The sequence below is a fragment of the Anomaloglossus baeobatrachus genome, chromosome 9 (assembly GCF_048569485.1).
Source record: "Anomaloglossus baeobatrachus isolate aAnoBae1 chromosome 9, aAnoBae1.hap1, whole genome shotgun sequence".
In the NCBI taxonomy this organism is placed as follows: Eukaryota; Metazoa; Chordata; class Amphibia; order Anura; family Aromobatidae; genus Anomaloglossus; species Anomaloglossus baeobatrachus.
In genome coordinates, this window is record NC_134361.1 from 18192699 (window position 1) to 18213878 (window position 21180).

Genomic DNA, 21180 nt, shown 5'->3' on the forward strand with positions numbered 1-21180 from the left:
TGGAACCATACCCTAAAGCTGAGAGTCGGCATTTTAAGATCATATTGATTATATACGTGCATCTTGAATATGTTTTGGTAAACAGCCAAACTTGTGTCACTGTCCAAATATTTCTGGACCTTTTAGAAAACACATTCAACATAAAACCTGACTTATACAATGAGTCTGATACCTGGTACCAGGATTAATAATGTCTGTAGTGTTCAAAACGCGTAGGTTTCTTGAAAGTTTCTCTCTCTTCTATATTTTTTTTTGTAATGTGTATAAGGACTAACAATAAAGCTATAATTTTTTCTTTATTTGGACTTGGAAGCTGGACCTTTTTCTTTCTTCAAACGTGCATGTAGACGAGACAGTGGTATGGTGTTGGGCTTCCCTACTATGGAAAGGTGAACTAATATATTTTTTTTTTTTACATTTTTTGAAATGTCTTTTTCTGATGGCAAAATCCTGCTAAAAATCTGACACGTTGCTACAATTAAAAGGTTTGTATGTCACACGGTGTTTGGCTCCTAACTGTCCGAGTGTCATGGTGGCATCAGACGCTGTTCAGACTACAGACTCTGACACTCTTCACTATTCTTTCTCTGGTGCTTCTGAGTTGCACAGGCAGGCTCGGTCGTCAACCAGCTGTGTGCTCATTAGTAATCGGGCTAGCAGGAGTTAATTTCTGCTAGCCTGCTAGTTACTTTTTGGATCACATGTTGTGGAAGACCTATCACAGTTACTGCCCGCCTTTTTAAGATGGAGCAACCTGTCTGCTCATGCCGACTATAGCTTTTGCTTATTCGGTCCGTGTGCTGATGTGTTCTAGTAACTGGTGATTTTCTGCATATTGCTTGGTGTGATGAGGAATTCCTTCTTTCGTCTGGTTATTTCCTCCCTGCTCTTTATTTTCCTCCTTATCTTTTGTTCTCTGATTACTCTGTGTGAGCGTGTAGCATGATAGTTTTGATTTCCTTTTTTGTGTCCATATATGTGGGTCCAACGACTCCTGTCTTGGTTCTCCCCGGGGGTGGGGAGAGAAGTGGTATTAGATTAGGGCTGGCCACCAAGACATGGGCAAAGAAGGTGGCCCAGACATCATAACCATTAGACGTATCTCTGGGAGTAGGGACAGCTAGGTCCCCCCTCGCCTGAGGGACAGTCTAGGAGCCCTGGTGTAACAGGCCAGAATAACCCCCCTCCCAGAATATACCCGGGGTTAAAGTGGCCTAGGTATATTCTGGGCAGGAAGTTAGTCTGGCCTGTTACACCGGTCCACTGTTATTCCCTCACAATCCGTGACATCAGTATAGAAGTTGACTCTAATGGGTCAGACTTCAAATCCCCTTACTGAAAATCATAGACATTACAATGCGATCTTCTCTCATGTAGCTCTGCTGTTATTAGAAGGTCATTCGGACTGGAGGCAGAGTTGGGTACATGGATCCTGTGTGGGGCCACAGAGAGCACCTGTGTTTCCTTATCATACAGATACTACGCGGAGCTAATATCTCCGAGAGTGATGGCTCCAAGAGGAGCTCCACAGAATAGTCTTCTCGTGTAAAGTAACTGATCCGTGGATCTTACAGACTTCAGGTTCCTTTACATCCTACATTTCTAATAAATCACAAAGCATGAGAGAAATGAAGATCTGGAGGTTGGAAACTGAAAATCTCTGTAGCTCATATCACTGGAGGTTTATAGCTTCTGTCGTTTTCTTCATCTGCAAAGAAGAAAATATAACAAGAATCAGAAGAATTGTAATGATGGAGGTTCTAGGCACAGAGGCCCCGAGTCCATGGCTGCGTCTGGTATCTCAAAATTTACATGAATGGGGCTGAGTTGCGATACATTCCACGTACCAAGATACAAGAGCGGTGTCGCTCCTGGAAGACATCAGTCAGGAATTTGTAATCTCATTCATAAAACACTTTATTGGAACATATTGCCTGATGAGGATGCCTGTGCATGCCCTCATCATCTCCCGCCTCGACTACTGCAACCTCCTGCTCTCTGGCCTACCTTCCAACACTCTTGCACCCCTCCAATCTATCCTAAACTCTGCAGCCCGCTTAATCCACCTCTCCCCTCGCTACTCCCCAGCCTTGCCTCTCTGCCAATCCCTTCACTGGCTTCCCATCGCCAAACGACTCCAGTTCAAAACATTAACCATGACATACAAAGCCATGCACAACCTGTCTCCTCCCTACATCTGTGACCTAGTCTCCCGGTACCTACCTGCACGCAACCTTAGATCCTCACAAGATCTCCTTCTCTGCTCCTCTCTTATCTCCTCTTCCCACAATCGTGTACAAGATTTCTCCCGCGCATCCCCCATACTCTGGAACGCTCTACCTCAGCACATCAGACTCTCCACTACCGTGGAAAGCTTCAAGAGGAACCTCAAGACCCACCTCTTCCAACAAGCCTACAACCTACAATAGCCCTCAGTCCAGTAGACCACTGCGCAACCAGCTCTGTCCTCACCTATTGTACCACCACCCATTCCCTGTAGACTGTGAGCCCTCGCGGGCAGGGTCCTCTCTCCTCCTATACCAGTCTGTCTTGTACTGTTAATGATTGTTGTACGTATACCCTCTTTCACTTGTAAAGCGCCATGGAATAAATGGCGCTATAATAATAAATAATAATAATAATAATATTGCCGGCAGCACGGACCGTCCGAGGTCTGCACTAATCAGTACAGGAGCGAGAGTCATACGACGTTACAGCTCTCTCACAATAAAGCCGGTAAGGCTGAAGTCACATGTATTGTAATCATCCATTAGAACGGATCCCGCAGAAATCACTAATTTAACACTTTCGCCCCATGGTGATTTTCCGTTTTTCCTTTTTTTTTCCTTTCCTTCTTCCAAGAGCCAAAATGTTTTTATTTTTCCGTCAATATAGCCAAAGAAAGGCTTTTTTTTTGCAGGACGAGTTGTACTTTTAAATGACACAATTCATTGTGCCCCATATTGTACTGGAAAATAGGAAAAATCTGCAATGACAATGCATCAGCACCCCGTGATCGTCTTCTATTAGGGTACTGTGCACCAGGCTCTGCTAGTGTCTTGATGACTATGGGATAGCGGGGAACTGGGGTGCATAAGCTATCCCTCAAGCTAGAGGGCCCTATGCTATCTCTAATCTGAGGAATACTCCTGATGGTGGAGATGCCTGTGTCTCCTTCATGGCCCTGCTCCTGACCAGTCCTGATCTGATTCCCCTCCCCACAGTGATAAATGGGACAGGAGTTTGAAGGAGCCCAAAGATGAAGACAGACAAGGGAAAACCAAAACCCTGTCACACAGCACGCACAGACAAAGGTTAAGACAATAAGAGACTCAAGAGAAAAACCAATTGCAGGCAGGAAGCTGTGAAACAACAGGGGTAAACTCCACAACCGGACCAAGTAATGAGCATATCTTTCATCAGTAAGTCTAGGACACCACATCTCACAGACCAGCAAAAACAAACTATAGCTGGCATGGGTGAAAGGATTCAACCAGCATAAATAGGAGGGGAACAGATGTGATAGGCCTCCCCACAACATGTGATCAAAGGAGCAAGCAGATCAGCAGAGATTAACTCTTGCAAGCCTGCCTATGAACCAGCACACAGCAGGTTGATGCATGAGTCTGTTTGTGTTGATCCCAGACACCAGAGAAACCATCAGGCGGAGTATCAGAATCTGCAATCTGAACAGAGTCCGACACCACCATGATAGTCAGAGATGTTTGCAAAACTCTGTGTGACAGTTAGGGCACCCTGCACCAGGTTCTGTTAGGGCACTCTGCACCAGGCACAATTAGGGTACTGTGCAAAAAGTCCTATTAGAGCACCCTGCACCAGGCACTATTATGGTACTGTGCACCAGGCTCTGTTAGCGCACTCTGCACCATGTTCTATTAGGGTACTGTGCACCAAGCTCTGGTATTGCATGCTGCACCAGGCTTTGTTAGGGTGCACCAGGCCCTGATAGAGTAGTCTGCACCTGGATCAGAATAGAATGGAGGTGCCACCCATGATCCAGCCTTTATATAGGCTGAGTCATGTGGTGCGCTGGCCAATCACAGGCATGCCAATACTTGGCATGGCTGTGAAGGCTCTTTATGTGCCCACAGTTGAAAAGCTTCTTGATTGGCTGTGCTGCAGCCTTTCAACAAACTTTATTCAGCATCTGAATTGTACTACAGACTTTCATGAGAAGTCCGTGTTCAGAGTTCAGCACCGGACACTAGGTATCAAGAACGAACTAAAATTTTAAGAATTAGAATCATCAGATCCATAATACTGAAATATAGTATATACACTATGGTCCCAAGCAAAGACTTTTACCTATAAATCACTCATAGCTTTTTATATAGAAAATCAATTGATAGCCAAGTGGATCCATATAAATATTTATTCAATCTCTTGTGTACACTTATGAATGGTTTATCCTTATACGTATTTATTGACTTTTTATCCATCAATGAGTGTTATGAGATCTGTGTAAATATTGCGGTGTCCTGGATCACGCTGCCCTGGGAACGATTTCCTTAATGTGTGATTGTTTTTAATACATAATCCGCACTGTCTTTTCCAAAAATGTGTTTTTCTGCTTTAATAAAATATTTAGTAACTATTTGGATCCACTTGGGTATCAATTGATTTTCTATATAAAAAACTATCAATCTAGTAGGATCTTAAAATTTTACAGTTCACTCATCTCTACTTACTAAGCTGCAAAATACAGAATAGAGAAAAATACAGAATAGAGAAAATGTACTTTTTTATGAGATACTGAATTATTCAGATACTTACAAAGAGTCAGTGACTGATACATCTGAGACAGAAGATGTGTCTGATGCTGCGAAAATATGGAAAGGGTTATACTGCATATTATACAACACAGGCAAAACAGCCGGGATTACAATCATATTGCTCCTTCATTTTGTATCAGACAGTGATAGTGGATAATCAGGCAGTGATAGTGGATAATCAGACAGTGATAGTGGATAATCAGACAGTGATAGTGGATAATCAGACAGCGATAGTGGATAATCAGACAGTGATAGTGGATAATCAGACAGTGGTAGTGGATAATTAAACAGTGGTAGTGGATGATTAGACAGTGGTAGTGGATAATCAGACAGCGATAGTGGATAATCAGACAGTGATAGTGGATAATCAGACAGTGGTAGTGGATAATCAGACAGTGATAGTGGATAATCAGACAGCGATAGTGGATAATCAGACAGCGATAGTGGATAATCAGACAGTGATAGTGGATAATCAGACAGTGATAGTGGATAATCAGATAGCGATAGTGGATAATCAGACAGCGATAGTGGATAATCAGACAGCAGTAGTGGATAATCAGACAGCGATAGTGGATAATCAGACAGCGAAAGTGGATAATCAGACAGTGATAGTGGATAATCAGACAGCGAAAGTGGATAATCAGACAGTGATAGTGGATAATCAGACAGTGGTAGTGGATAATTAGACAGCAGTAGTGGATAATCAGACAGCGATAGTGGATAATCAGGCAGCGATAGTGGATAATCAGACAGCGATAGTGGATAATCATACAGCGGTAGTGGATAATCAGACAGTGGTAGTGGATAATCAGACAGCAGTAGTGTATAATCAGACAGTGATAGTGGATAATCAGACAGTGATAGTGGATAATCAGACAGTGATAGTGGATAATCAGACAGTGATAGTGGATAATCAGACAGTGATAGTGGATAATCAGACAGGGATGGAATGTGAAGAAGAGAATATTCAGTAAAGGTGTCTTCATAAAATCATCCTTTATTAAGGTCCAGATACTGGACTTGGAGGTGACAGCGGTTACTGAATACTGAGGACGGAGTCAAAGTGCGGTCACCAAATACTGAGGATGGAGGTGTCGTGCGGTCACCGAATATTGAGGACGGAGGCAAGGGGCGATCCGCAAATACCGAGGATGAAGGCGACAAGTGATCACCGAATAATGAGGATGGAGGAGACTGGTGATCACCGAATTTGTGTTATATACATTTGACTGTTGGGGATCAAATAAAATCTAATTATTACATATTATGGTTCCCGCACCCTGTGTTGTCTGAGTAGTGTTCTGCCCATAGGTATGAAGTTCGGGCATTTAGTTGGGATGAGCCCTGGTCCATGTGGTCTTTCTAAAGGCGGCCAGGTCAGCAGACGATTGCACCCACTGACCCCCGTGTCTCCACACATCCTTCATCATTTTTAAAAGAGCCCGACCCTAATATCCACAACCTGTCACAAATAAATCCATGGTTGGTCTTTTTTAGAGCTACAGAGGCCATTACAGAATACTCACCCCTGGACAGTGTGAAATTGCTTTTCTTTTCTGAAATAAGCAGAGAAGATAGCATTAATACTGGAAACTTGTATTTTATTCAGTGAACCCCCTGGTGTATGATTGGCTATGAGTCCAGTGGGCGGTCCTACTATTGATTGAAAGTATTCCCTGTATGACTGTGTCTGCAGAGAGAGCTGTCAATCACTAATAGAACCGCCCACTGGACTCATATACATACAGACACCAGCGATTTCAATGTATAAAACACAACTTATACAGAATCTTTTCCCATAAGCCTTTATATTATTCTGTTCAGCGTCTCCTTCTCTATGCCATTCTATCCACAGATCAGAGTGTATGTCTTACATGACAGCTTCCTTTTACAATGAATGTGTATTTTAGCACCAAATAAAACAGAACTCTTTATTTAAGAAGTTGTATAGATTTGTAATGAAAGTCTGCAGTCACTCTATTTTAGAGCGGCACCAGAATTTCCATATTTCCAGCCACATTCCTACTAGACGTGCAGTCTCACTCATTACAAGTGAATTGAGCCAGATCACACACGTCTAGTCGTCATGTGAGCACAGGTATTCTAATCAAATACTTCCAGTCACATGACTACCCGTTCTCACCATCACAAATCTGGACAACCGCTTTAATTAATACCCCTTTCATTTTCTCTGTTTTGGTTTATATCACTTTTTTTATTTTCTTATTGACAGAGATGGTTTGTTTTTGTAGGACAAATTGTAGTTTTGAATGAGACTATTTAACTATTTTACCATGTAATGCACTGAAAAAAATGGGAAAACGGGGGCAAAAACAATTACGTCATTGAGGTTTGGGTGTTGTTTCTACAGAGGTCACTGGTAACATAAATGATAATGGTAACTTTACTCTCCAGGTCACTATGATAGGACCTCTGACGCGCCCACGAGTTCTGGGGGGTGACTCGTCACCGGGTCAGCGTAGAAGGGTTGGGATGTCACAGAGGCCCGACCGGTTCCGGGACCACGGTGGTGTCAATAAAGATGGAGGGGTTATTTACAGGGGAGAATAGAGTCAGTATTCAAGACGCCACCTGTGGTTTGCAGCTAACATAGGAGCCACCACTGAGGGAGGTATCTTCTGGGGCAGATGGTAGCATAGCTTGGTTGGTGCAGCTCTCCACAGGCACAGCTCAGGCCCCAGGGATGTTACGAGTAGTAGTCTTCTTCTGCCGTGTAGCTAAGGCGCAGGTAGGGCGCAGGAAGGATTGGACAACATAGGGGTTTCAATCAAAGTTCTTTACTCACTGAAGTATCACCGACTCTGGACTGCCGGACTCCGCTGTCATGGGCTCCGGACGATCCCGGAGGTTAGAGCCGGTGCTTATTTCTGTGCGTCCTTCCTCCCTGCGCTGTTTTGTGTGAGTCCCTGCGGCTTAAAGCTACACTGGGACCCGAGTCCTTGGTTCTGTCCCGTATGGCAGGCAACCCAAGTCCGTTACTGGTGCCGCTCCCTTCCCACGGCTCCTGGCTCTATATGCTGCTGTGCCCTGGGCACTGTTGTGGGCCATAAGACTTGCAATCTTCTGCCCGGCGGATTCTGCTGGTGGGACTTGCAGTACCCACACAAACTAGGGCTCCGCATCCTGCTGCTGGCACTGGGTCCTGGGGGAGCTATGCCGCAGCTCTCTCCCCAGCGACCGCCTTCTTCCCACTTCTTGTTTGCACTCCTCTGACTTCTCTGTCACTTCTGTGTATGTGTGTCGCCTTACTCCCCGGGTTACTGTACTGGTGAGCAGGTGGTCCCATATCTCGTGATGGCCAACCCCAGCACCCTACCCTAACCCAGTCCCAGTGGGAGAGAAACTAAACTGTGTGTTATGTAGATTGCGGTGGTTACCGGCAATGACCTCTTCTGTACCCGGTATGAGTACCGCACTTCAGTGGCGACTGAAGCCTCAGGGGCACCACACCTCATTCAGATGTCTGCAAGTGCTATCCATGGTTTTCGCAGATTGCACTCAGAAAGGTGATATTCTATGGGACCATTCATGTGTCCATGATCGTTTGCAGACCAAGTGAACCTCAGAAAATCGCAAATACATGTCCAATTTTCATCTTAGCGTCAGGTCAGAGTCGGCAACACAAGTCTACGGGTCCGTGACGTTCAAGCAGAAATTCAAGTGAAATTCCAAGTGCGGTTCGACTTTCATGGACTGTCAGAAATTAGAAGATGGAGAAACTTTTTATTTCTCTCCACGTAGAAGAAAAACTGAATCTGGTCAAAGTCTGATCCAATAATCCTATTTCTTTTTCTTTGTTTTAATCAATTTACGGTTTGTTTTTTGGGGGGAAAATGAGTTATTTTCATTGGTGATATTTGGCATTTACCATGTGAGAGTATATTCTGATTTTATTATTATTATTATTTATTATTATAGCGCTATTTATTCCATGGCGCTTTACAAGTGATTGGGGTATATATAACAAACAAGTACAACAATCATGTACATTACAAAAACAGACCAGTACAAGAGGAGAGAGGACCCTGCTCGTGAGGAGGAGAGAGGACCCTGCCCGCGAGGAGGAGAGGACCCTGCCCGCAAGGGCTCACAGTCTACAGTACAGGCAATGGGTTAGGGTACAATAGGTGAGGACAGAGCTAGTTGTGCAGTTGCGTAATGGACTGAGGGTTATTGTAGGTTGTAGGCTTGTCAGAAGAGTTGGGTCTTCAGGTTCCTATTGAAGCTTTCTATAGTAGGCGAGAGTCTGATATGCTGGGATAGAGCGTTCCCGAGTCAAGGCAAGGGGGAGGCACGGGAGAAATCTTGTACGCGATTGTGGGTAGAGGAGATAAGAGGGGAGTAGAGAAGGAGATCTTGTGAGCATCTGAAGTTGTGTGCAGGAAGGTACCGTTAGACTAGGTCACAGATGTATTGAGGAGACAGGTTGTGGATGGCATTGTAGGTCATGGTTAGTGTTTTGAACTCTAGTCGTTGGGCAATGGGAAGCCAGTGAAGGGATTGGCAGATTGGCGAGGCTGGGGAATAGCGAGGGGAGAGGTGGATTAATCGGGCCACAGAGTTTAGGATAGATTGAAGGGGTGTGTTACGGTTGCTGTGGCACTGGAGTCTATGTCCAGATTTCTTGCTACTGCACATGTGCGAGCACTGAAGACTATGTCCAGATTTCTTGCTACTGCACATGTGCAAGCGCTGGAGACTAAGTCCTATCTTGGAGCCATTGCACATGTGCGAGTGACATCATCGCTGACACGAGGTCACATGTCTCTGACACCTTCTATGCCGATTGGTCGCTGCTTATGTGCTTGTGACGCTTTGCTCGGTGATAGGCCAGCGTGACGTCATTCCTGTCGTTCTGGCAGCGGATTGGCTCTGGTGTCCTCCATCTTGGATGAGGCACAGAGTCTATATAAGACCCTGACGCACGCCGCACGGCGCTCAGTCCTCTTGGTTCATGCATGAGAGTAGAAGCTCTGTGCACGGTCCTCTAGGCATCTCTCTGTCTATGCGAGGTGAGCGTTACCGGCAGGGTAGCGTTCTTATACCTTACAGCTTCGGCTGCAGTCCGTATCCTTACCTCTTAGGGGAGCGGACATAGGCAGGTGCCTGAGGCACATGGTCCGGATGGGCCTTGTGATTCTACTCGTAGGTGGACTTTGCCGCTAGGGTAACGTTCCTTATACTGCGTCTGGCAGTTGTTCGTATCCTCGCACACTAGGGGAGCGAACAGAGGTAGGAGCTTTGTGCGGCTTATGCTGCTGTCCGTCTCTTTTGCACCACTAGAAGAGCGGACCTAGGCAGGTGCCATATCTAGTTGTTCGTGTCCTCGCACACTAGTGGAGCGAACGCAGGTAGGAGCTTTGTGCGGCTTACGCTGCTGTCCGTCTCCTGGCACCACTAGAGGAACGGACCTAGGTAGGTACCATTTCACACTCACTGCTTTTGTCTCTGTGATCTTTAACAGAGACCATTCCACTCACCCTTCAAGTACGGGAGGAATTGCTTTATTTTCCAATTATATTCCTCTGTGAGTTTAAAAGAGGTATTGCACTCTGCACTTGTGCTGTTATTATTTACAGTGGCATACTTATATACCCCTTATCCTCTGCCATAGTCTGCAGCAGAGTCTTTGCACAGTGGACCCTGACTGTCTGATATTCCTTTAGGTTTTATTATCAGACAGCCCCCGTAACATTAGGACTGAGCCAAGGGTCTGGCAGTTATGGCAGAATATCAGCAGTTACACCGTTACATACAAGTACTTGAGTTGTGGCTCAAGACTATAGAGGATAAACTATAATGGGACTATGTTGTCTGATTCCATTACATTGAGGACAGTTCCCTTGCGCCTTTCCCTGCCTCAGGGTCACATAGAGGAGATTTTTTTTCTTGTTTTGCCTGAGGGTATAGACGACGTCCTTCTGGGTCTCCCATGGCTTCGGACTTATGCTCCTCACATTGACTGGGAGTCCGACAGCATTATTAGTTGGGGTTCGAAATGTCAGTCCCAATGTCTTCCCTTACCACCTAAGGTCGTTGCGGTTGCATCAACTGATCTCTCTCCCATATCTACACCCTATTTGGATTTCGCTGACGTGTTCTCCAAACAGGGTGCTGAGGTTCTTCCACCCCATAGGCCGTATGACTGTGCCATAGACCTTATCCCAGCTTCGGTTCCACCTAAGGGCAGGGTTTACCCCCTGTCGATACCTGAGTCGGAGGCCATGTCGACCTATATAAGAGAGAGTTTAGAGAAGGGGTTCATTCGTAAGTCTTTCTCTCCTGCGGGAGCTTTGTTTTTCTTTGTTCGGAAGAAAGAGGGTGATTTGCGTCCCTGCATAGATTACAGGGGTCTCAACGCAATCACAATAAAGAACAAATACCCGTTACCTTTAATTTCGGAGCTCTTTGACTGACTGAGGGGAGCTCAGGTTTTTATGAAGTTGGATCTGCGGGGTGCGTATAACTTGGTACGAATTCGAGAGGGTGACGAATGGAAGACCGCTTTTAACACCCGAGACGGTCACTATGAATACCTCGTCATGCCTTTTGGTTTATGTAATGCACCCGCAATATTTCATGACTTCGTAAACGATGTGTTCAGGGATTTACTGTTATCCTCTGTAGTGGTGTATCTGGACGACATCCTGATTTTTACTCCTGATCTGGAGACTCATCGTCAGGATGTCGTTCGTGTCCTTTCCCGTTTAAGGGAGCACTCATTGTTTGCTAAACTCGAAAAATGTGTATTCGAGCAGTCATCCTTGCCTTTTTTGGGCTACATTATCTCACAAGAGAGTCTGGCTATGGATCCTGCGAAGCTCGCTGCTGTCCTGGAATAGTCCGAACCTCATTCCTTGAAGGCTGTGCAACGCTTCTTAGGATTCATAAATTATTACAGGCAGTTCATACCCCATTTTTCTACTTTGGTGACCTAGGTAGGTGCCATTTCACACTCACTGCTTTTGTCTCTGTGATCTTTAACAGAGACCATTCCACTCACCCTCCAAGTACGGGAGGAATTGCTTTATTTTCTAATTATATTCCTCTGTGAGTTTAACAGAGGTATTGCACTCTGCACTTGTGCTGTTATTATTTACAGTGGCATACTTATATGCCCCTTATCCTCTGCCATAGTCTGCAGCAGAGTCTTTGCATGGTGGACCCTGACTGTCTGATATTCCTTTAGGTTTTATTATCAGACAGCCCCACGTAACAGGGTGCAAGAGTGTTGGAAAGGAGGCCACAGAACAGGAGGTTGCAGTAGTCAAGGCAGGAGATGATGAGGGCATACGCCAATGTTTTTGCTGATTCTTGGTTAAGGAAAGCACGGATCCGGGAGACTTTTTGAGTTGTATTTGGTATGAGGTGAAAATGATATGTTTATTTTCAAGGTCTGAGGTGCAGAAGCCTTCATAACAATTGGTCATTTTTAACTTTTTTTATTTACATAATTGGAAAAAGTGGGGGGATCAAATTGTTGCTTCTAATTATTTTTTTTTCTATTCAAACTAGTTTTTTAGCATTCTATAGTCCCGCTGGGGACTTAACCCTGTGATTATTTGATAGAACTGATACTTCTCTATTGAAGTGTATTGTCCTTCTAGCAGTCACCTATTTTTGTAGTTTTCCATTTCAGCCATTCCATCATTTTAACTCAGTGTCATGATCCAGGCCGGTATCTGCCGCTGTGGTATTTCCCAGCTCTGGCCTGGTCATGTCAGGGGTTAATTTCTCCCTGCCTCATTCCGCTTTCTGGGATCCTATATCTGGGTGCTGCACCTCTGATTCAGCGCCAGTGATAGTTTATTTCTCATAGTGTGCGTAGCTGCCTCTGTTGAGGTACCTGATCTGTCCTGCCATGCACCATCTCCCGCCTAACCTGTGTGTCTGTCCTTTTCTGTCCCCGTCCCGCTTCTCATACCTTTGTTTGTAGTTTGGACTTCCCGGTACTTGACTTACACTTCCATCTCTGATTTGGCTCTGTCTCTCCCTTCAGCTTTCTCTATTAACGTTCAGCTCCTGACCCTTTTGCTTTCTTCTGACTCTGAGTTCGTTCACCCCCTCGTACATTGTTTTGACTTCCTGTTGCTGACTCTGTTTTCTGACTACTCTGCTGCCACTTTGTGGTGACTTTGTTGTACTACTCCGGGTCGCGTGTTAGTACAGTATCACATTACTCTGCTGCCACCTTGTGGTGACTTTGTTGTACTACACCGGGCCACGTCTAAGTGAGGCGTGACACTCAGTAGCTGATTTTCATCACCTTTTCATTATATTCTTGGCACTCACTTTTGTAGATAATGACTCCAAAAACTGTGAGAACAATAACGATGATGAGGACGACGACCACACTAATGATCACAGCCAGAGGGAAGTCCTGTTTTGGTTCTTGGAGGAAAGGAAGAAATTTCAAGATGATGATGATAACACATAGATTCATATATTCAATAAATACATAAAAGTAACAGAAAAGGTATCACTTTAGGCCAAATTCACATGTATGTGTAACACAGACTATTCTCAGATCTCTGTACCCGGCCCGCTGGCCTCGTGTCTTGAGCTAAGTGACTCCTATACAGAAATAAAGCAGTCGACTCAGGTCAGGAGAACTGACGGCTAGGTCAGGGATTGCGTTCTGAGCACGGTCTGTGTTTTACCGACGTGGATATTTTCATTATTTTTTTAATTTTTAAAATAAAATAGTGTATCATATTCTTTTTTCTAATTTGTTTTTATTTCCTATTTTTAGTTTTTATTCAGCTTTTTTATTATATCTTTACTGAGCTGATCTTATCAACATTGAGGGAGTTTTCTCATCTTCTGTTCTCCGGGCTCCAGACTTCCAAAGATTGACAGTTTGGGTCTGTGGCACTGGTGAGTTGTTGGCCCAAAATGCGTGGTTTCCAAAAAGCCTATGTAATTGCCTAATGAGTTTGTGATTAGCAAATCAGTTGTGGACCACAAAATAGGGATATTATTTTCACTTCTTTTTAAGAGGCCATTACTTTATCACATTCAAAACCATATACTGTAGTACATCTGTTTTGTCTCCATATTTAAGGATAATTTTTGGACTGTGTATTAAAAAACTATTGCTTCTTCATTTAACAAAGTGAAAAGCTCTTCAAATTTCTCAAACAGTGATGATTGTTGCACCCAATCATGTGAAAATGCCACAGTGTCTTCCATTTGCACCACCTGTCTATAAACACCAGTAATGCATGCAGCCGCTCTCCCAAAAGGGATAATTTTTAGACAGTTTATACAATTTAGGTACCCTAAAAAGTCTGATATTGCAATGTGTTGTGAAATTGTCACATGGGACTATGAAGATAGAGGGAAACCGGGGCCCTTAAGCTGACTCTTACACAACGGGGCCTTGTGCTATCCCTATTCTCAGAGATACTCCTAATGGTTGGGATGTCTGAGTCTCCTTCCTGGCCCTGATCCTGACCAGCCCTGATCTTCTACTTCTTCCCCCAGGGGAGGGCCAGGACAAGAGTGTGATTTAACCCACAGAAATAGACAAACAGGGGAAACCAAAACTCTCTTACACAGCATGTACACACAGAGGAGACAATAGGAGATTCAGGAGGAAAAACAAGAGGAGGGTGGAAAGAATAAAACGTCGGGTAACTCCACCACAACACTAAGCGCAAGGCAGTTCCTTCTCCAGCAAGTCTAGGACACCACAACTCACACACCAACACAGGATAAACCATAGTTGGCATAGGTAGAAGATTTCCTCCAGCCTAAAAATGAGAGGAGCAGATGTGATTGGCTTCCTTACAACATGTGATCAAAGAAGCCTAATGAGCAGGCTAGCAGAGCTTAAAGGGGGCTTTACACGCAGCAACATCGCTAGCGATGTCACTTGTGAAAGCATCCGCCCCCGTCGTTTGTGCGTCACGGGCAAATCGCTGCCCGTGGCGCACAATATCGTTAGTCCCCGTCACACATACTTACCTGCCTAGCGACGTTGCTGTGGCCGGCGAACCGCCTCCTTTCTAATGGGGCGGTTTGTGCGGCGTCACAGCGACGTCACACGGCAGGCATCCAATTGAAGCGGAGGGGAGGAGGGCAGCCGAAAGAAAGTGACGCCCACCTCGTTGCCGGAGGACGCAGGTAAGGTGTTGTTCGTCGATTAACCTGCATCCAGCACCATCAACGATATTTGGGATTAGAACGACGTGTCAATGATCAACGATAAGGTGAGTATTTTTGATCGTTAGCGGTCGTTCGTACGTGTCACATGTAACGACATCGCTAACGAGGCCGGATGTGCGTTACAAATTCCGTGACCCCAACGACATCTCATTAGCGATGTTTTTGCATGTAACGGGGCCTTTACTCTTGCTAGCCTGTCCATGAATGAGGAGACAGCTGGTCAACGCCTGGGTCTGCCTGAATTGATCAGAAACACCAGAGATACCATTGGACAATGTGAACAGAGCCTGATACCACCTTGACAGTCGAAGAAGTTTGTGCGAAACTTGTGTGAGAGAAATACGTTGTTGGTTACATCTGGCTATCGTTGGTTTTCCCTTAGCCTGACAAGTTAATATAATTTTGATATTAAAAAGCTGTGTTTACAGAGGACAAAGCATGTTTAGTTCACTGTAAGGGGAACTCGCAGTTTTCTATATATATTTTACAGGCAATTGTAAGCTTTCAAATTATGCAACTCTGCAAAAACTTTTGCTGCAAGTCAAATTTTTGGGTGAAATTTGGTGAAGTTTGCAAATTTGAATTTCAGAAGGTTCATTCATCTCTATGATTAACCAATTCTTTTTTCCATCTTGCCACCATCTAAATTGAGTCCACTTCAGAACAGTCCAGTGTTTTCCTCTTAGCCATTCTTTAGTGTTTTTAGCTGTGTGTTTTGGGTCATTATCTTGTTGCAAGACCCATAACCTGCAACTGAGACCAAGCTTTCTGACACTGGGCAGCACATTTCTCTCTAGAATCCCTTGATAGTCTTGATATTTCATTGTACCCTGCACAGATTCAAGACACCCTGTGCCAGATGCAGCAAAGCAGCCCGAGAACATAACACAGCCTCCTCCATGTTTCACAGTAGGGACAGTGTTCTTTTCTTGATATGCTTCATTTTTCCATCTGTGAACATATAGCTGATATGCCTTGCCAAAAAGTTCCATTGGTGTCTCATCTGTCCATAGAACATTCTCCCAGAAGCTTTGTGGCTTGTCAACATGTAGTTTGGCAAATTCCAGTCTGGCTTTTTTATGTTTTTTTTTTTTTTTTCCAATTTAAAGTTTTATTGAATTTTGAAAAAAAATACATTAAGAAAACAAAGATCCATGTTATAACAAGTGATGCGAATCAAAAGTCTATGCGATACAACATCCTCGCAGACTTCATAGTAGTATACAGATAATTGGTACATGGGCAGTCAATTTAAGCCACAAAAAAAATAAACATATGTATACATATATAAAAAACAAAAACAAAAAAGGGGGGGAGGTTAAGGAGAGTGGCTGTCAAACTATGTGGAAAAAGGAAAAGAGGTCAGGGAGAAAAAGAATAAGAAAAAGAGGAGAAGAATAGGACGCGTCGGCCGGGTCTGATACGATGTCCGTTGGGTCATGGCGAATCGGGAAAATGAAGTATGTTGTCTGAGGGGGGCTAGGGCCAAGGTGCCTAATTTCCAGAGATTAGATTAATTCACAGAAATGATTCCCACTGAAACCATTTAGTGGCCGTCTCCACCGTCTGTCCACGCGACTGGGCCATCACCATTTCCATGCGGTGGATCCCATTCACTTCCATTACCCACTCATCCAGTGTAGGGGGGGCAGGGTCCTTCCAACGCCGTGGAATCACTGTCTTAGCCGCCTGAAGGAGGTGGCCTAAGAGAGATTTTTTGTAGGTCTTTTCCGGTACATTAAAGATATACAATAAAGCTGCCTCTGGGCGGCCAGGGACAGTGATCCCGGTGACCTCTTTTATGGCCGTTAGTACTTTGTTCCAGAAGACCACCAGGCTCGGGCAATGCCACCAGATGTGGGACATGGTGCCCCCCTGCGCTCCACAACGCCAACAGGTATTAGGTACTGCTGGGCACCACGCATGGAGGGATGCTGGGACCCTGTACCACCTAGAAAGTATTTTATAGCTGGTTTCTTGCATCCTGGTGGCAACCACGGACCTGTGGGTCAGGCGGAAACAACGCTCCCACTGATTCCCAAGGAACGTCTGATTGAGCTCTGCCTCCCATGCTGCGCAGAAACGAGGAAGAGACGACTCTGCCGCGCTTGTTATGAGCTTGTACACTTTTGATATCGCGTGACGTGTGGCAGAGGGCGTGGTTCAGAGGTTTTCAAAGGGTGTTTGGGACGAGGGGTGGGCCAGGGCATTATCCTGTGAGGTGATAAAGTGTTTGAGTTGGGCATATTCAAAGTGGAACCTCATTTTAAAATTACGATTTTCTACAATCTCTAAGAGCGGTAGAAGGGAACCCCCCAGAGCCACCTGGTTCAATCTCAAGGGGTTCTGTTTCGTACTACCCAAAAAATTGTTGGAGGATGCTCCAGGTAAAAACCTTGGATTGTCAGTTAGGGGCATAAGGGGACCCCCAGGCTGAAGCAAGCGATTGCGTGGTGGTGTAGAGTGTACAATTTTCAAGGTTTGTTTGGTGCTATATGACATCTCAACTTTGTGTTTGGTGAGGAGTGGCCAGGTCCACGGCAGGGTCGGCACCGACAGAGGGAAAAGGTCCTGAGCCAGACGAACCCAAAGTTTGGATTCGGAGCTATGCAAAAGGTCCAATACTCTGGCATAGGCAGCCGCCAGATAGTATCGCCTGCAATCGGGCAACCCCACTCCGCCTGCATTCTTGGTCCTGGTTAAGACGCTGCTTTTGAGACGGGCGCGTTTCTTTGACCAGACAAATTGGTTAAATAAGCGCTGAATCCTGGCCCAATAGGTTGCCGGGACATAGACCGGGACCGTCTGTATCAAATACAACAGTCTTGGTAGAGCCGTCATCCGGAGAGTGCCAATCCTACCGAACCAAGAAAAAGTACCTCTTTGCCATGAGGTTAAGTCTCCTTCAAGTTTTGACAGAAAACTTTGATAGTTTAATGAAAAATGTCTGGTCAGATCGGATGGGATATTAATGCCTAAGTAACCGATACTGCCGTGGGTTTGCCATCTAAAAGGGAAATCTAGTTTTATAGCATTTACTGTTGTTTGGGGCAGGGAGATATTTAGGGCTTCTGATTTATCAAAATTAATTTTAAAGTTGGACCACCTGCTAAAGTGGTGCAGCTCCACCATTAGAGACGGGAGAGATGTAAGGGGGTTACATAGATACACAAGAAGATCGTCGGCGAAAGCGGCGCATTTATGCTCTCGACTAGCTGTCTTGATACCCTGAATATCCGGGTTGTTCCTAATGGCTGATAGCAAGTGTTCCATGACTAAGATGTATAATAAAGGTGACAGGGGACACCCTTGTCGGGTCCCATTTTGAATGGAGAAGGGTTTCGACAGAGTACCGTTAATCTTGCGATAAGCAGTCGGAGATTGATATAAGGCCATGATCTTGGACGAAAAAACTGGTCCCAGGCCTATATGTTCCAGTGTCTGTGAAAGTGACTGCCAGGAGACTCTGTCAAAAGCCTTCTCGGCATCCAAAGATAGCAACATCAAGGAAAGTTTCTTGGTATATGCATGTTGGATTAGGTCCAGTGTCTTTATGGTATTGTCTCTCGCCTCCCTGCCTGGGACAAATCCGGCCTGGTCTAAGTGAATCAGATCCGGGAGCAGGGGGCCAAGTCTATTTGCCAGCAGCTTGGCATATATTTTTAGATCTACATTAAGGAGAGATATAGGTCTAAAACTACTACACGCCGTGGGGTCTTTTCCAGCCTTGAGGAGCAGAGAGATATGGGCCATGGTAGAGTGGGGTGGGAGAGGGACAGAGTCTGAAATTGAATTGAAGGAGAGAAGCATTAAGGGCGCCAACTGTTCTGAAAAGGATTTGTAAAACTTGGCGGGGAGCCCATCGGGCCCAGGACTCTTATTACCCGGTGTGTCGCGAATCACCGCCAATATATCCTCCAACGTAAATGGGCTTTCTAGCTCTTCAATTATAGAACTGTTGAGATGTTTAAAAGGTGAGGGCATTGAAGGACATCCATCGCCCAACCCAGGGGACTCGACAGGCAAATTGTACAGCTTGGAGTAAAAGTCGTGAAAAGTATTTGAGATGTCCTGGGTGGCATAAAGCAGTTCGTCGCGTGAATTTTTGATGCAAGGAATGAGAGTATGGGCTCTCCTTTCTCTCAGTGCATTGGCCAGCAATCTGCCAGGCTTGTCCCCGAACTCATAAAACCTCCCCTTCCCCAACTGTAGTAGGCGTTTATATGAAGAATCTAACAGTTTTTTAACCTCTATCCTAGCCTGTAGAAGGGCCTGTAAATTTGCGGCCGATAAGGATCGCTTGTGGAGGAGCTCCAGTTCCGAGACCCTCTGGAGAGCTTTTACTATGTCTTGGGCCCTTTCTTTTTTAATTCGGGACCCATGTTTAATAAAAATACCTCGAAGGACGCACTTCAATGCTTCCCACTTATAAGTGGGGGCTGTGTCGTCTATTGAGTGGTCCTCTATGAACCTTGTAATTGAGGTCTGAATATCGGTGACACAGAGCTCATCCAGTAACAACGATTCGTTCAGCCGCCAAGCCCCTCTAGGGGCCAATAGAGAAGGGATTTCAATTGTACAGTATACCGGCGCGTGGTCTGACCACAGTATGTTGTCCATCCCAGTATGTTGAATCCATGGAAGAGCGTTGTGCTGTAGTAGTATGTAGTCTATACAACTATAAGAGTCTTGTGTGTGGGAATAGAAGCTATAGTCTCTGTCCGACGGGTGTTTTAGTCTCCAGGTGTCGAACACCTGGATGCGCAACAAAGCCCTCTTGATACGTTTAATGGTAGTGTATGCGATGCTAGATCTCCCCTTGGAATTATCCAACGTGGGGTCAAGAGTGACGTTGAGGTCGCCGCATACAATTACAGTATCTTGTATCAAGGGGATTGCGGCGTCGACCAGGCGAACAACAAAGCTGTCCTATTTTTGATTTGGGGCGTACGCGTTGATTATTGTGAATGTTTGGTCCCCTACCTTCAGTGAGAGGATAATATATCGTCCAAGATTATCTGATGTGCACTTTAAGATTTGGTGTGGGAGGGATTTATGAATGGCTATCGCCTCACCTTTAGAGCGGGAGTCTGGGTTATCTGAGGATACCCATGTCTGGTAGTACTTATTCTTAATAATGGGGGCATGACCTTGTTTGAAGCGGGTCTCCTGGAAACATACTATGCTCACCTTTCGCTTATGAAGGTGGTAGAGAATCTGAGTTCGTTTCTCCGGAACATTGAGGCCCTTGGCATTAAAAGAAGCGATGGTTAGGTCCGCCATCTATAAATGGAGAGAATATTAGAGATGTATGAGAATAGGAATTGGACACTATCGGCCCGGGCACCAGAGATAAGTGGAAAGAAAGGTTTGAGCTGGAAAAAGTGTAGCAGAAAGAAAAACAAAAAGAACAGCAGGCATAAAAACCTTGCACAATAATCTAAATCTGAACAAACGTTCCACGGGAACATATCTGCCTCCACTAGGCAGAACAGAGGATCCCAACCTATTTGGGGGAAAAAGAAGTCAGACATAACAGAGCTGAACTCGAAAGATGCTTGAAAACATTAGAGATAACCATAAACACCGGCAGATGTATCAAATGTTTGTGCAATATGGGCAATGCGTATGTTTTAAGGCAAAATGACAACGTTGGTTGACTTAAATGGCTGTAACAGGTATAGGTCAAGAAGGCAGGTGCCACAGCTGGGTTCTTCTATGTCGTCAGCCGTGAACGGCCTGATCTACGACCCCTTTCTCCTCTCGGGGGTAGCCCCCTACTGGGCTCCGCAGGTGGGGTCGGCCTGGGGGTGCCGGCTCGTCCCCTGGGGGCCCAAGACTGAAGCAGGGTGGTAGGCCATGCTGGGATGGATATTGGAGGCAGGCCCAAGCCTGAGAGGAGTGTCGGCAAGTCATCTGGGGCACGCAAGACCCACCACCGCGAGTCTTTCTGCACAGATAAGGAGAATGGGAATCCCCACCGGAACGGTAGACCCTTTTTTTTTAGGACATCCAGAAGGGGCTTAAGAGTAGCGCGCTGGGCCAGGGTGTGTGGTGAGAGATCCGGCATTATGCGAATGGCAGAGCCATTGTAGGATAGGTTTGGTTTCCTCCGAGCCGCTTGTAGTATGGCCTCTTTGGCGGCAAAAAAGTGCACCCTGCACACGACATCTCTTGGGCGAGGGTCCTCTGGATC

General features: G+C 45.3%; 1 protein-coding gene across 2 annotated transcripts in view; it reads right to left on the bottom strand.

The window, feature by feature from the left end:
- Window positions 1-1269: 1269 nt before the first annotated feature.
- The window catches only part of LOC142250862 (BOLA class I histocompatibility antigen, alpha chain BL3-7-like), a 343542-nt gene continuing 323631 nt past the window's right edge, over window positions 1270-21180 (bottom strand). Inside the window, exons 7-10 of one of the 2 annotated variants that reach the window (XM_075323138.1) lie at window positions 13107-13205; window positions 6320-6349; window positions 4795-4840; window positions 1270-1708 (exon numbers count right to left, since the gene is read on the bottom strand). In XM_075323138.1, coding sequence (XP_075179253.1) covers window positions 1705-1708; window positions 4795-4840; window positions 6320-6349; window positions 13107-13205 — 179 coding nt within the window. In that variant the 3' untranslated portion in view covers window positions 1270-1704. The remainder of the gene's footprint in view (window positions 1709-4794; window positions 4841-6319; window positions 6350-13106; window positions 13206-21180) is intronic. The other variant, XM_075323136.1, reaches the window with a different exon arrangement.